Below are 15,323 nucleotides of genomic sequence, written 5' to 3'. Positions count from 1 at the left end.
AAAAGTAAATTAGTGCCAATTCCTTACTCAGGATGAATGTTAGGGTCAGTCAGTCTTTTAAAGGTGGTGTCAGGTTTGAAACATCTTAGGATTATTTGTCTGGTAATTCTTTGCCCTGAAGAAAATTTAGTTCTACTGGTGTTTAGTTATAAATATTTTGAAAATAATTTCTAATTTGGCAGAATTTCAACTAAGGTGTATTGCTTTATTCAAAATGTCAAATAATTTAAGATGCTAAAAAAGAATAAGATTGAAAATTAAAGTTTATTAAATTTATAACAATGCTAGTTCTTGTTTATATGAATAAACATTTTTATAGGTTAAATTATAGAAAGGCAGAGGTTGGGGATAAAAGTAAAAAATATAATTTCTCAAGTATATGAGAGAGATTTGAGGTAACTGGATGCTAAAAATTTTATTGTAAGCATTAGGTCATAATATATTAGAATTGTGAAGAGTATTTATCTTTTACTTGACGTATAAAATGAAAAGCTAATCATTTGTTATTTTATCTTACACATTTTTACTATCCTATATTCTTATAGGATATAAGATATATATTTGAAGATATATATTTGACCTAACATTTATTGATATAGTTTACTCATTTTATTTATGTAATAGTATCAATTTATGCAGTAAATAAGAATAGTAACATATTTAAAAGTAATGTTTTTAAAAATACTCAAGAGCAAAAGAAAAAGATGCCTATGTAAAAAAGGGAGAAAAATGAGAATGTAATCATTACATTGTATGCAAATTAAAAGCTGTAGAGAGCCTGTGAATCACACTGGAATACAGCATACATTTCAATGATGAAAAAGCAGAACAACTTGGCACTTAAAGGCTTTACTAATTTTGGTATTGACTACTTTCTTCTGATCCTCAGTTTTCATAAACTTGGGAAACAAAAGAGCTGGAATAGAAAATTATTCTGAACTAATTTTAAGTTCTAAATTTCTATGAGCCAAAGAACTTGGAATCTCTTGAGCAAGATAAAACTCCTTTTGATTTATTATGAATATAAGAATTAGTGATAATTTACACTTCTAGGGCACTTCATTTTGTATATTTTTTTGATCAACTGATTAATGATTAGAGTCCTAGTTCATAACATTTTTTGGTCAACTGATTAATGATTAGAGTGCTAGTTCATAACGATGCAGAGGGGTTTTTGATGTTTTACCCTGATTATTTATTTACCTATCTCTTGCTTCCTATAATGGGCCTATCCCCATGCCTCCCTGGCTGTTGTATTTGATCTCAACCTTTGACATAACTCTAAGAAGTCAATAAAGCGTTTCCAGGTTTAATGAAGCATTTCCAGTTTACAGAACATTTCCAAGTAACTGCATCTCGTTGTGAAGGAAGAAATCCTAAGTTACCCTGCCTTCTAATTCTTATTTCATTCGTAGTAAAAGAAAACAAAAATGGTAATGATATCCATAAAGCAGACAGACAAATAAGCTGATTAAGTGGAAATACCATACAGAATAAACCACAAAGGAGATATGCGGAGCTGCAATCAGCCACTCTATAAAACATCAAGATATTTTCTTTGCTTTTTTTTGCTTTACTGCTTTTACTTTGTAAAATATTGTTTCAGAGTCTTAGGGAATTGATTCAGGGGTCACAGTGACCATAAGCATCATCTAAACTGGAAATCCTTTTGCAGCTAACCTAAGATGTAACACAACAAACTGCACCTGATACACTTGACTCTATGGCAGTCCAGTGATAAATCATATTTAGTAACCACCTCTATTTTTGTATGTTTCTGAATATCTGACTATATAATGAAAAACCTCCATGATTTAGATAAAAGTAGGTTTTTTTGCCCTTCCACCCCCTTTCTCCCTGGCAACCATGGTTGATTCTCTATATCTATCAATCTGTTTCTGTTTTGTTTGATCATTTGTTTTGTTTCACGTATAAGTGAAATCATATTGTATTTGCCCTTCTAAGTTTGAGTTATTGCATTTAGCATAATATCCTCTAAGTCCATCCATATTATCACAAATGACAAGATTGCATTCTTTTATATGGTTGAGTAATAATCCATTATACATATGTACTACATTTTTTTATATTCATCTATCAATAGTCGCCTGAAGTGCTTCCATATATTGGCTATTGTAAATAATGCTGCAATAACAACATGGGTACATACATACTTTGGGGGAATGTAGTCAATAATATCCTAATAACTTTGTATGATGTCAGATGGTTACTAGACATTGTGGTGATCGCTTTGTGAGATATTTAAATGTTGAATAACTAGGTTGTACACCTGAAAGTAATATATTTTTGTACACTAACGATATCTTAATAAATATAAGTAGATTTTTCTAGGTCCATATTTCAAGCTAACAATACTGATTGAGTATAGTTTTATTTAATTTTGAGTTTCTAAAAGGTCATTACTTCCAAAAGGGCTTCTCGATATGAAATTATAACACAGTTTTTCCTGTAATGGCTGCTGCACTTTTGTAGTATTCTAAAAATATTTTTTTTAAATAAGCCAGATTACATATATATTTCATGAGGTATAAAATTCTATGAATATATTAATTAAAATTATTACATGGTGGTTAGCAGATTACAAACTCCTTAGGGCATTCTTATAAAATAATATTGAAGTGTAAGTTAAATGTTTATTGGCATGTGGAATTCCATGGATTTCAATTTCTAAGAGTTTGAAATCAGTATATCTTAATAAAGACAAAGCAATAAAATATCTCACATCACAATTTTAGTCATTCAATAACAAATCTCAATAATAAATATCAACAAAAAATGGCATTTAAGATGATAAATCTGTAACTTAATATTTAAAATGCAATACTAAATGTTATTCAAGCAATAAAAGTTTTATCTATCTTGCTTATTTATGTGAATTTAACTATGGATAATAGATTAAGTGACTTTGACTTTTTAACATTTTATTGAATTTATTGGGGTGACATTGGTTAATAAAATTATATAGGTTTCAACCATACAATTCTATAATACATCATCTGTATATTGTATTGTGTGTTCACTACCCCAAGTCAAGTGTCCTTCTGTCACAATTTATCCCCTCTTTACCCTCGACTATCTGCCTCCACCTCTTCTTTCCCTCTGGTAATCACCATACTGTTGTCTGTTACTTTAATATCAAATATTTACAATTTCTTTTTAGAAAATAACATTAAATCCAAGTTAATAAAGTTGTACCTTGTGAGAAAAGCAAGAGGAGAGAGGTTGTGATGTAAGACTTGCATTTGAATAACTTCTCTTGTGTATCTTGGTGCTTGCTAGTCCTACCTGGTAAACACACTGTACATTTATAAGAGAGAGACTATTCGTTGGGTATTGCTAGTTTTACCTTGGAGTATTGCTCGCGATCAAGTTCTTGACTAGAACCAGACCCTGTTGTCTGCTTAAATCGATGCACTTTCATTTTCATCTGTCTTGTTCGCTCCTCCACTACTAAGCTTGCTGCAAAAACACACAATGGAAGCCTATTAAAACATTCGAAGCATCTTTTAGAAACTGAATGGTTTAAGATTTTAATGCTTTGATATGACTTTAATAAAATGGAGTTTAGAAATAACACATGATTAGTAAATTACACAAAATGTAGCATGTGCAATGCTAGCAATGTTAATGTAAAATGAACATGACACAACACACAGCACGAGGAAAATACTAGCAACAAAATATCCTATTTCTTCTTCTGCTATGAAATATTTTCAATTCCATTCATAAATGAGTATGTGAAACCAAATCTAATTGTGAAAATGTTTTATATTTAATCAACTGATTGTTGCATGTACATATAGAGAGAAAACAAATATGCATACTGAACACATCACGAATATATGCACATGCTTATATTCATGCACACACCCACTTAATCACCTAAGAGTCACCTAAAAACTGTTTTAATTGAGAAGAATCTGCTTTTATAAGGCATTCTTATTAAATCATTTATTTCTATCAGTAGCTTTTCTTAAATATTTGCTAAAAGAAAATATTAATTTTCTATTTCTGATGGTTATGTCTGACCATATATATAAAATTAGTAAGTTTAAAAAATGTGATATAAAAATTTTGACTGTAATTTATAATATGAAAAGAAATATACTTAAGCCTTTGTTAATCTCTTAAGTAGCAGGTGTGACTAGTTAGATGGGAAAAATTATAGCCTTCAATAAAATGTTATTTTAAGTCAGTCAGAAGCCATAAAAAGTGGGTAAGTTTCAAGACCCTGCCTTTAATTTTTACCTTTTCACAAACAAAGGAGAAAAAAGAGCTAACGGTACAGCGTATGCAGAGTAAGCTCCTAAACACACACCTGTATTGTATGAGACTTATGATGACTTTTTTACAACTTCTCTTTTGCCAATATCCTAGACTACTCAATCTCAAGTGCTAAAATTTATTTCTAAATTGTGTATATACATATACACATGGAAAAATTCTTTTGTGATTAATGTACTTGGCCTTTTGCCAAAAGGCCCTAATGATTTACAGGATAATGGAAATTGGTATGTCTGATTGACTTGACTGTTGATTCCATCTCTTTCAGGAAGTTTATAGTTATACTGATGACAAAATTTTTTCATTACAATGATTGAACATGGCCTGTCATCCCTAATAAAGGACACTGACACCCATTTTAAGTATTAAGTAAATATGTAGCTTTTATTGTGTGGTTCAAGTACAGACTAATAGTCCAAAAGATAAATACACAATTTGAAATCTGTGGTTAAATGTTTAAATCGTACTTTTAGTACCAAATATTAGAAGTTTAGCTTTGTTTAAATTCAGTAAATTGAATAGATAAATATCAATCCCTAACATCAGTAATACGAATTAAGCAATGACACATGCTTGCTTTGAAAATGTTGATTTCAGAGACAGTAAATATTAACTATTAATGATTAAAGAATGATTTAATGAGATCTTGAGAAAAGCAGTTCAGAAATCTGTTAATTATAACATAAGGAGCCAGAATGAATATTATAAAGCAAAATATTAATTGAGAGTAATAAAGCACTGAGATAAAGTTACTAAAAATTGTGTTATATTTATAGAAAGCTATATGCAACATATGTTTTATGATATACACAAATATTTGTTCTCTGCCTTCTACTTATGGTGTGAGTACTTCTGGGTACTGGCTCAGTCTTTGAGCTTTGAAGAAGACAACTTAACTGTGATAATCAGTTGTAATTTATAATTAAAGCTTAAAGCAATTCAAAGCAATCTCTATTTGGTATAAAAACAGATTTAAATAATACTAGCTTAATTTTCTCATCAAATGATATTCATTTATTTGAAGCATTTTTTGACATTGATTAGCCTATGACTTTGTAACCTTCACTTCATATACCATGTAATTCTTAGAGAGGATGGTAACTTGACACTGAAAAGATTATTTCCCAAGAGCTTCTGACCTGACTCCACCTGAAACAGTTCTAGTGAGTTAACCTTGCTGGGGCAATACTCCATCTCTCTAAACAGGACTACTTAGCTTATGACATGGCTGTACTTAAAATTTTATTTTATAAAATACAGAACTAAATCATAGGAAGACAGTGGTAGCCTAAAATAAACCTTTAATGCTTTTAAATGACTCTATTTTTACTTTTCAACAATGATATAAACTGGCATGGGCAAAAGTAGGTTTACAATTGTAATACAGATAAATAATACAATGATTAATAAATAATAATATAAGAATAAACTCTGTGTTTCACATAGTCACAACTATAAACCTACTTTTGTCAAACCCTGTATACATAGTACCTTTATTCTTAAAGAAGTGAAAGTTGACATCATTTTATCAAAAAAAGAAAATCTCCAAATTAATACTGACACAAAATCATGAGTAGACTCCCTTTGATTTTCCAACAAAAATGTAGTTGCTATGCTATCCTCATTACTTATTTTGCATTTTATTTAAATTGGATATTGTGGAATAAAATGACATTTTTTTCTGGATCACTGGTGTGTCAATCTAAGTAATAAGACAAATTTATAAACAAAATATCACAAATTTGAATCTGAAGGCATAACTCCATGATTTATACAGAGAATAACACTTAGTGATGATTAAAAGTGAACTGAATTCTTACAATATGATTGATTACCTGTTAAGTATCTCACTATAAATAAAATTAACCACAGCCTGGAGAGCTCAAATATCTTACTGTAAAAAGAATGATTACTGATCACAATTAAAATTTTTTATAGTATTTTAACAATACCAATAGCAAAATTGAAATACCAAATAAAATATTTTCTAATTCTCCCACAAATCCTGTATTAAATTTACATTTTAGAAACATTCTGAATGTTGGCCACATTTTAAACTAACAAAAACACTAAAATACCAGTTCTTATTTCTTTACAAAATTTTTCTTTTAATTAAGAAACTTTTTTTTATTTCAAAATCCACGTACTAGAGAAGTTAAAAACCTTTCTTATTTTCTACAAATATAATTGTCATGAAATTTCATTTAACCTTTTAATGAAAAAAAGCTTACATACATAATACAGTCAAAAGATGCGTACTAAAGACTGTATTTCAGCTATAATTGCAAGTTGTGCAATAGTAACATATACAATTTATTCTCTAGCCCAAAAGTTGTAATTAACATGGCAATTTTATTTTTAAAAAGACTGCTTTGTAAGTTGGAATTTTTCAACAAAATTTTCATAAGCTGAAAGATGTGTTTGACATTGAATAAACTGTGCTTTTTAAAAGCAGATATTCTTGACTGATGTGGCTCAGTGGGTTGAGCATCATCCTACAAACCAAACTAAAAGGAGATATTTGTTTATCTAAAGAATATTTATTGAACAGAATTTATTTTATTTAGATTTATTTTACTCAGTATGCATTGTTATTTATAAACTCTGGCATTTATATCAGACGAATCTACATATGCCAAAAATCAACTCACCATTACAATTAAGAAAGTATAACACTGGAACTTATTTTTAGGGGTAAATTAAAGTCATACTTATGAAGTCGCTTTTTATCTTCAAATAGCAACAACAACAACAACAAAACTCAAACATGCAGGTGAGAAGAGTAAATACAATTTTAAAAGTCTGTAATTTATTACAATTGTCTAATGGAAAGTATTAGATAGCATTAGATATTATTAAAAATAAAGACAGATTAAAATAATTTTTTTATGTCACATGCTTTGCTATAAATTCCTAATCTATAGATATGGTTGAACTTTGATGAACCTACAAACAAGCAGAAATCATTTACAAATGTTGTTTGTGCCTATAAGGATTTTTCTTTTATCTGTTCCTTCATAAGATTATTAAATAATCCTGTGACTTAAAAAAAAAAAAGTTTAAAGATCTTTAATAAGTCTTCTCTAAACCATCACAGGAAACTTTCTATATAATCACCTCCTCCAAAGAGAATGTAATTTTCTGGGAAACTCTTGACTTGCTAGTAATCTGTAATTTGCTTTAAAATATTATCAGTATTATAGGTATGGATACTTTCCAAACATTAGAATTTAAAATTTAGAGTTTCATTGATATATTTAAAATACTATTCATGAATTTATAATTATGTAAAGATAAAGTTGGTTTGATCTTCAAATTTCTTAAATATTTCACAATTCTTCCTCTGCATCTGAATTAACATGAAATTAAAATTTCAAATGTTTGTGTTCATAGGCCAAAAATAGTCCATACATTATATTGTTAAACTTTCCAATACTTTCAAGTATTTTATGTGAAATATGATTGTAAAAGAAAACATTAAAAATTCTAACTATTAAATATATTAAGGTAAAAAAATTTAACAGTATTTTATAACAAGGTTAGTACAGGTGACAAAAGTAATACGTCATGATATCTGGACAGAATAATTAAGCTTGTCTGGTTAATGACAATATGCTGTCATACAGTATGAATAGAAGAATTGATGCCTCTGCTTCCTTGCTGCATAGCAATACAAGAGTTCAGAGATAGTGGAGCCCATCTTTGTTCAGTGAATGACTCAGAAAGAGCAATGATAAATAACCACTTATCTGGAAATTGTCAGGTAGAAGAATGAAATATATGAATGAAACACCTACAATATCTTAGTTATTGACAACATTGAAAAAATTCCCTCTGAAGGATTTCATTTAAAAAAATTACTTACAGGGAAACTCAAATATAAGAAACAGTATAATATGAAACACAGAGACTAAAGAGTAATAAAATATGAAAAAATTAGCTTATTGAGTCTTTAATCAGTATAAAAATTTCAAAGCATGGATAAAAAAATGAGGTGATACTTGAAAATTCAAAATGTAATACTAGTCTGTACTCAGTTTTTGGATTTTAAAGGAATATAAATTAAGTTAGACATTCTCCATACAAGGGAGGACACCCCCCAAAAACAGAATTTATTTGTAAAACATTGTGTATTTATTCTTACATGTTTAAACCTCAGTCACCTTCAAAGTACTCTCCATTTGATGCAATACACCTATCGAGATTTTTTCCACTGTTCAAAACAGTTTTGAACTCATCAATTTTGATGCCTTTTAGTATTTCTGCCATTTTTGGTTTCACCTCTTCCACACTGGCAAAATATTTCCCTTTGAGGACTTTTTTTTATCCAGGGAAACAAACAAACAAACAAACAAAAAACTCACTTAGGGTGAGATTAGGTGAATAAGGAGGGTGGGGCACAGGGATCAAGCTGTTATTGGTCAAAAACTGTTGAACACTCCGCTTGGTGTGGGCAGGTGCACTCATAAATCACCCATCATGACATGGGCAAATACACTGTCTTAAGAAAAAATTAACTGAAGCCGAATACAGCCTTTCACAACAACGCCAGCAGGTGCACTGATACAAATGGGTTCCTAGAACACTCCCCCAGCAGGGGAAGCCTGTACTACAAGGGGCCCACCCTCCAGAAGATAATTCTGGGACTTTTTTGGGGGGTGCTCCCCTCGTACACCTGGAAGGAGTGTGGCAAAATGGTAACAACCCAAGACTGGGAATAACTAAGCATAGATCCAGCACGAGGCCCATTCATTACTAGTCACCAATGCTGCCTTGATCAATTCTTGATGTGTCTCTCCACTGTGGAGTTTTTATTTGTAAAATGAAGAGATTGCTTAGAGTAAGTAGCCTCCTGCTGTTTTAGTCTATCATTCTAACATTAGTTTAGTAGGGTATTGGTATTGGTGAAGTAATTTCTTTTTCACATTTTCCAAACAATAAAAAAGACTTTCTCTTTGCTCTGTTACATAATTTCCAGCATTTTAAAATTTGCCAGTTTACCAAGACTATATATATTAAGAAGAAAATTGACCATTCCTATTTTACATTATTTTTTTTGTTTATTTTCCAATTAAAATATAATATAGTCCTTGCATGTTTAGCCTTATTTTTTGAGTCACAGAAGTATGGTAAGCAACTTGGATGTAATACCTATATACCTCTACCCCACCGACCACATATATAGTACTTGTACATAAAGATTAAATGTCTAAAATATTTTGACTATACAGAAATCCCCAAGTTCTGGGTCATTTTCCTAGAATAAAATGCATTTCAATTTGCAAGGGTAGAAATATGCCAAATTGTTTCTTTTGTGCTCTTGTATGATAATGATATTAACAATAAAATTAAGATAACATATATCCAGCTTGTGAAACATAAAACACAACAACATACATTAATTAAAAATATAACATGGTCTTTACAGGCTTTTCAAGAAAATAATTGGTGTTTTGGCAGATAATTGAAATGGAATGCTGGCATAGGTGAAGTAAGTAATTTGTATATAATTACTCAAATCTCACTGTAGCCAAAACCACAGGATTGTCTCTTGTCTGAGCATGCTGATAATCACCAAACAGTCTAAAACAAGTCAGGATTTTCAATCACAGACATCACTTTCAGTGCCAAAGTTGCCAAGCTCCAGAGTAACACTGAAAATACTAGTCAGACACCTGACAGATAAGAAAATCAGGCACCCGATGAAAGAATCTCTCATTGTACCTCTCCTTTTGTGTTCTCAGGGTTAAATCATGTTTTTTCAATGTATTTCTGTTTTTAGAGGGAACATTGTCTCCCTAAGCCACATACAATCTTTATTGAAGAGTAGCCCCTGCAATGAAGGCTTCTCTGGGGAAATAAACCACTTCCTGAGAGCTCATGTTGTTTACCTCATGTGATCTCTAACACATTTACCCATAATTTTTCATTATTCCAATTACACTGATAAAAAAATCTATGTTGAAAGGTTTGATGTAGCATAAATGCTAAATCCAAAATCAATTTTTTGACAGTCTCTTCCTTGTTTTTCTGTGAAAAGTGTTCACACATTTTAAAATTTGTAAAAGAAAATACAATATTTAGGGGATTTTTTTATCTATCAAGGAAAAAAAAATAAAAAAGCCTATCCATGGCTCGACATCTGTCTGCCTTGTATTTTCTTCAGAACTTCCCTCTACAAATCCCAGGAAGAAAGGAGTAACATGAACTAGCTCAACAGAGCATTTTTTGCAAGTTGAGGCTTGGTTGATATAAGTATTAAATGCCTTTAAGTCTTAAGAGCCTGTAATACTATTATAAGTAACCACATTTCAATCAGCAGGATGGGAAAACAGGGTGAAAACCAAGTTATGAATTGTTTTATATGGGCTGCTTCACCCTCTAAAGTTTAAAGAAAAGGCTAGAATGAAACTACATTTTTGGGTTTGTGGCCCCCCCTTTCAAAAAAGATAAGTTAGACACTTTCACATATGTATTCAAGAAAAGCATTTCCCTGGAAAATTAAGAAAATTGAACCTTCAAAATCTTCACATACAGTAACAGGAAATGAATAACCTGGCCTAATATCTACTAAATATGCATTCAATAAAGGTGTAAATAAAGTTGATATCCTTTTCTACTTAATGACAGTTAAAATAATGCTGACTGTCTTAAGAATACACAAATCATTTATTTTTAGCAAAAGTCAAGTACCATAGTTGTTCCTATAATGTGTTTCATAGCCATGGTTTACTATTAAGATAAGTATCAAATATGATCTATACAACAGATCCATATTTAATCCATATTAAAATAATTTTATATGGATTGTACCTAAATAAGGTTTCATGTTGATTATATATTGTAAGATTAGCATTCAAACTGTTCTTACCAAAATTTAAAGAAGGGAAGAACAGGTCATTTACTTGAGCATTTTTAATAAAAACCTGTACTTTAAAGTATACTTGACTGGAGACAATCCTTAAATCGCCTTATTATCTCATTACATTAATAATTATAACTTTTATTAGTGAAACAGGAAAACAAAAAGCAACAAATGCTATTAACTTTTTGTTCCTGTTCAAGTTATTTAATCACTAAAATTCTAATTACCTTTTATTCTGTGTGTAAATTACAATTTTTTTATGATAAAGAAAATTCATATTTGTAGAAGAGATATTATGTGTTTTGTTGGAATTCAAAACTGCTTCCAAAACCAAAAGTTAATGCACATAAGAAATACTATCCAAAGGCATATAAATTAGAAATTTATTATGATAATAACATTTTTTTCTCACCTTGAAGTCATTTAATTTCTGGTTCTGTTTGATCTTCTTATAGCATTATTTCGATGCCCCCAAACTACATTCATGGGCTCTTTAAAACTGTCCAAGAAATGTAGCAGAGAGGGAAAAATTGGCTTATTTTAACATGAATATTTTAAAATATGCCTACAAAGCAGTTCATGAAGCCTAAAATTATATGGTCTTTCAGCTTTTAACATAAAAGTGGGAGGTAAAATGTAAATAACATAGTATGAACATTTATAGTTCTTCAGTTAACTATTCAACCCCATGAATGTGTTATCTTTATTCCAATACCCTGGCTTTGTTTTCTCAAGTTGCATGGTAATTTGAGGGGTAAGCCAGGCATTTAAAAATTCAGCTGAGTGGTGAAAAATCAGGTCATCAGGGAAGGGAGGAATCCTAGTTGGGTCTTTCCAAGATCCTGGTGTAGGTGTCAGAGCAACAAAGGACAGTGGACAGAACCTGGGGTTTGGAGTCAAAATCTGGTTCTGCCTTACAACAGTTTTGTTACTTTAGGCATTCCACTTAACCCCTTTAATTTTCTAACAAAATAGGTAATAATACCTTCCTCACAGGTGTACACACATTGTTAGCATAATTATGTGGCACTGCAGGCACAGTAGATACTCAATAAATGTTGCTGGAATGTTGGAAAACCTGTTAGAGCAGTGTTTGAGAACAAGGTCTTGGGAGTGAGGCTGAAGGCTAGTTCCCTGTTCTATCACTTGCCAAATTTATGACTGATAAAGAGCCAAGTTTTTAATTTTTCTAAGCTTTAGCTTTCTCATTTAGAAAATGAGGACATTAATAGTTGTTTCTCAGGTTGTTGTAAAAATATTATGAGATAAATATATAACACCTTAATAGAGCAAATGTTCAATGAATTCTAGTTATCATTAAAAATGTTAAAACTACTTTACACCTCTCTTTCTGTGCTTTAAAGACATGCATGCTGGAAAATTATATCCTGGCCCCTTACAGTTAGGGTAACCAACTGTCCCAGTTTGACCAGAACTATCCTCATTTTAGCACTGAAAATCTTGCATCTTGGGAAACCTCTCTGTCCTCCACAAACTGGCATCATTCATTGGTTGTACTACAAGCTTATCCAGAAATCATAAAAAATAAACTCTCACTAGGAACTCTGCAGCCTGTACTGTCAGATAGTCATGGAATGTCCCTGTCCTCATTTATCCAGGAAGCATTCAAGGTAAGTTAATTTAATTCTCCACTATGATTGATCCTAGTAAAGATCAGCTCACAGTAGCAGGGTTTCTATGCAAAACAATTTTTTTCTTTCTTTCTTATGAGGCATGTGAGCCTAAAATTTGACTTAAAAAAATTTCTTGAACTTGCTTCTATCCTTTTGGAACTTTTCAAACTTTTCATGACTAAGCTGTGCTCCCTAAATCCTGGAGGGGAGGGCAGCAACCTCGGCCTGCCAGGATGCATTTTGGGACATGCCCCTTCGGTGGTTTTCAGCCATGTGGTCCATTCTCTGAGGCAGATCCACATCCTGTGTCTAAGGAAGACTTGTCAGAGTGACAACGCATCTCAGTCAGAACACAATGACTTTGTAAAAATGAACAATCTGATGTGCTCTGTATTGAGCCTCTAAATGTACACACTTCCTACAGACTTTAGATTGTATCACTTAGGGATTTTGTTTTGTTCTGATCAGCTAGTTATAGATTTTGGCTAGTAATAATATGTATGTTAGAGCTCTAATGAAGAATTATTATATTTTTCTTTCTTTTGTGTAAATGAATTAGGTCATGACTCATTTCCAATATAAAGATTTATTGCTTTTATTACACTAAAATTTATATTGCAAATACAAATAAATTCTTCTGAATGTAGGCATGAATGCAGTGGCCATTTCTGTACTACAGAACCTAAAATTACGTTTCTGGTATCTGAATTAAAAATGAATGATGGCCAGAAATCTATGTAAAATCTAGGGACCACAATACCTTAATCACACTGAATACTACTTTACTTTTTACTAATATATATTTATTGACTATGCCAGAATATGCATTATGTGCCAGAATATATATATATATATATATGTTTTTGTAAATTCAACTTAAAATAAGTAACTGAATGTTATCTTGCATCTTCACATTGTAACAGTGAAAAACACAATACATACCTCAATATACTAAGAGTTAGGGATAATATATTTGTGATTTGTGCCTTTTAAAGTAGAATCCACTAAAGTATAGAGGAAAGAGGTTAAAAATAACACACCTAGGCCTGTAGTCTACTACTTACTCATCAGCAGTATGAATGGGTAAATCTCTTAATCTCTCTGAACCTGAGTTTACCATTCATAATAGAGATGATGATGTTACTTTCAGGACTTTTAGGGTTACTATGGACAACACATTGATTCAATCATTGATCCACAAATATTGAGTGAATGTACTTTCATTAAGTTATAAAGCATTATATACTTTTTAAGTATTATTAAAATTATTTCGTTAAGCAAAAAGTCATGCTCAAATATTTGTCAGGACAAAAATAACACTGAATAGGAAATGGTGTGAGTGGTACATGAGAGTGGGATGAGGTGTGCATCTACTTGAAACTCAAGTCCAAAGACCAAAAACCAAATGTGACCCAAAAGATGGTAAGATAGGATGTCAGCAATGTGCCAACACAGTGGGCTGGATGGTTTTCCTCTTATGTTTCTTGGGAAGATAGAATTGATGGGCATGATGATAATATTGAGATCATTAAGAATAATATTTTGGCAGCTGCCTCCCAAATGCATGACTGCAGTGGGGGCCAAATATTCAATAAGGTTAATGTATCTGGAAGGGGAAATACAGGATTTTCTACTCCTTTGTACTGGATATTACCCCAAACAAAGGTAAGAATTAAATCCTTATTTACGAGAGCAGGGGAAAGCAAACAAACAAAAATATATAAAAATTTTCTAGTTGTCAGTGTGGATAAATAAATTTTGAAGCAAAAATATTCTCAATTTTAATAATTTCTTTTTTGATATGAACTACTCACAATATAAAATAATTAATACAAAATTCCCCACAAAATCACTGCAGGGAAAAAAACTAGTGTTAAATAATTTTGCTCATTATTTCAATAAAAACAGTTATATAACTCTCATACATTAAGAAAATAAACAATATTAAATGGTTTAAAAGTTACATTAATATTTACCTTTTGTAGAAGAGTTATATTTTTCTTGTTCTTCAATGAATAAATGCATATAATGATGGAAACAAAAGAAAGAAATCAGCAAATTTATAGTTAGACATGAAAATGTGAATCAAAACAATGGTATGAATAATAATGCATAACATATAATGTGACATGATAAATTACAATGACAAACAAGGAAGTTTCAAATATGGTACTAACATTAATCAAAGAAAGAATGAATACAACATTTTAGAGATATAAAATAAAATGGATAACATTAGGAAATTAATACATTTAGCATTTGAAAAGTATATTTTTGTGGTAGTTTTCTTGCTTTTTAAGAATTAAGAAATATTTCAGCACCAGTTGCACTAAAACATTTTAATTTCAATACATTGTGACTTTTTATTGTAAAACAATTTAAAAGCATATTTAATATTCATAACTAACATTTTTAATTCAAAAAAAGATAGCATTTCAGATTTGAAATTTAATCTATGAAAAATAAATTCCATTTTTTACCAAAAGTAGGCATTTTATTTTCATCATGAAAAATATTCT

At 30.6% G+C, this 15,323-nt stretch overlaps 1 protein-coding gene across 5 annotated transcripts in view; it reads right to left on the bottom strand.

Annotated features, from left to right (window-relative positions):
• Positions 1-15,323, bottom strand: part of RIMS1 (regulating synaptic membrane exocytosis 1) — a 445,434-nt gene that overhangs the window by 77,339 nt on the left and 352,772 nt on the right. For 4 of the 5 annotated variants that reach the window (XM_090282657.1, XM_090282656.1, XM_090282654.1 and 1 more), the window contains one exon: positions 3,368-3,480. The exons of the other annotated variant lie outside the window; for it this stretch is intronic. In XM_090282657.1, coding sequence (XP_090138783.1) covers positions 3,368-3,480 — 113 coding nt within the window. The remainder of the gene's footprint in view (positions 1-3,367; positions 3,481-15,323) is intronic. 5 annotated transcript variants of the gene reach the window in all.

The sequence above is a fragment of the Furipterus horrens genome, unplaced genomic scaffold (assembly GCF_987537825.1).
Source record: "Furipterus horrens unplaced genomic scaffold, mFurHor1.1.pri manual_scaffold_6, whole genome shotgun sequence".
Lineage (NCBI taxonomy): Eukaryota > Metazoa > Chordata > Mammalia > Chiroptera > Furipteridae > Furipterus > Furipterus horrens.
The sequence above is the reverse complement of the archived record's forward strand: the minus strand, read 5'-3'. Positions and strand labels throughout refer to the sequence as shown.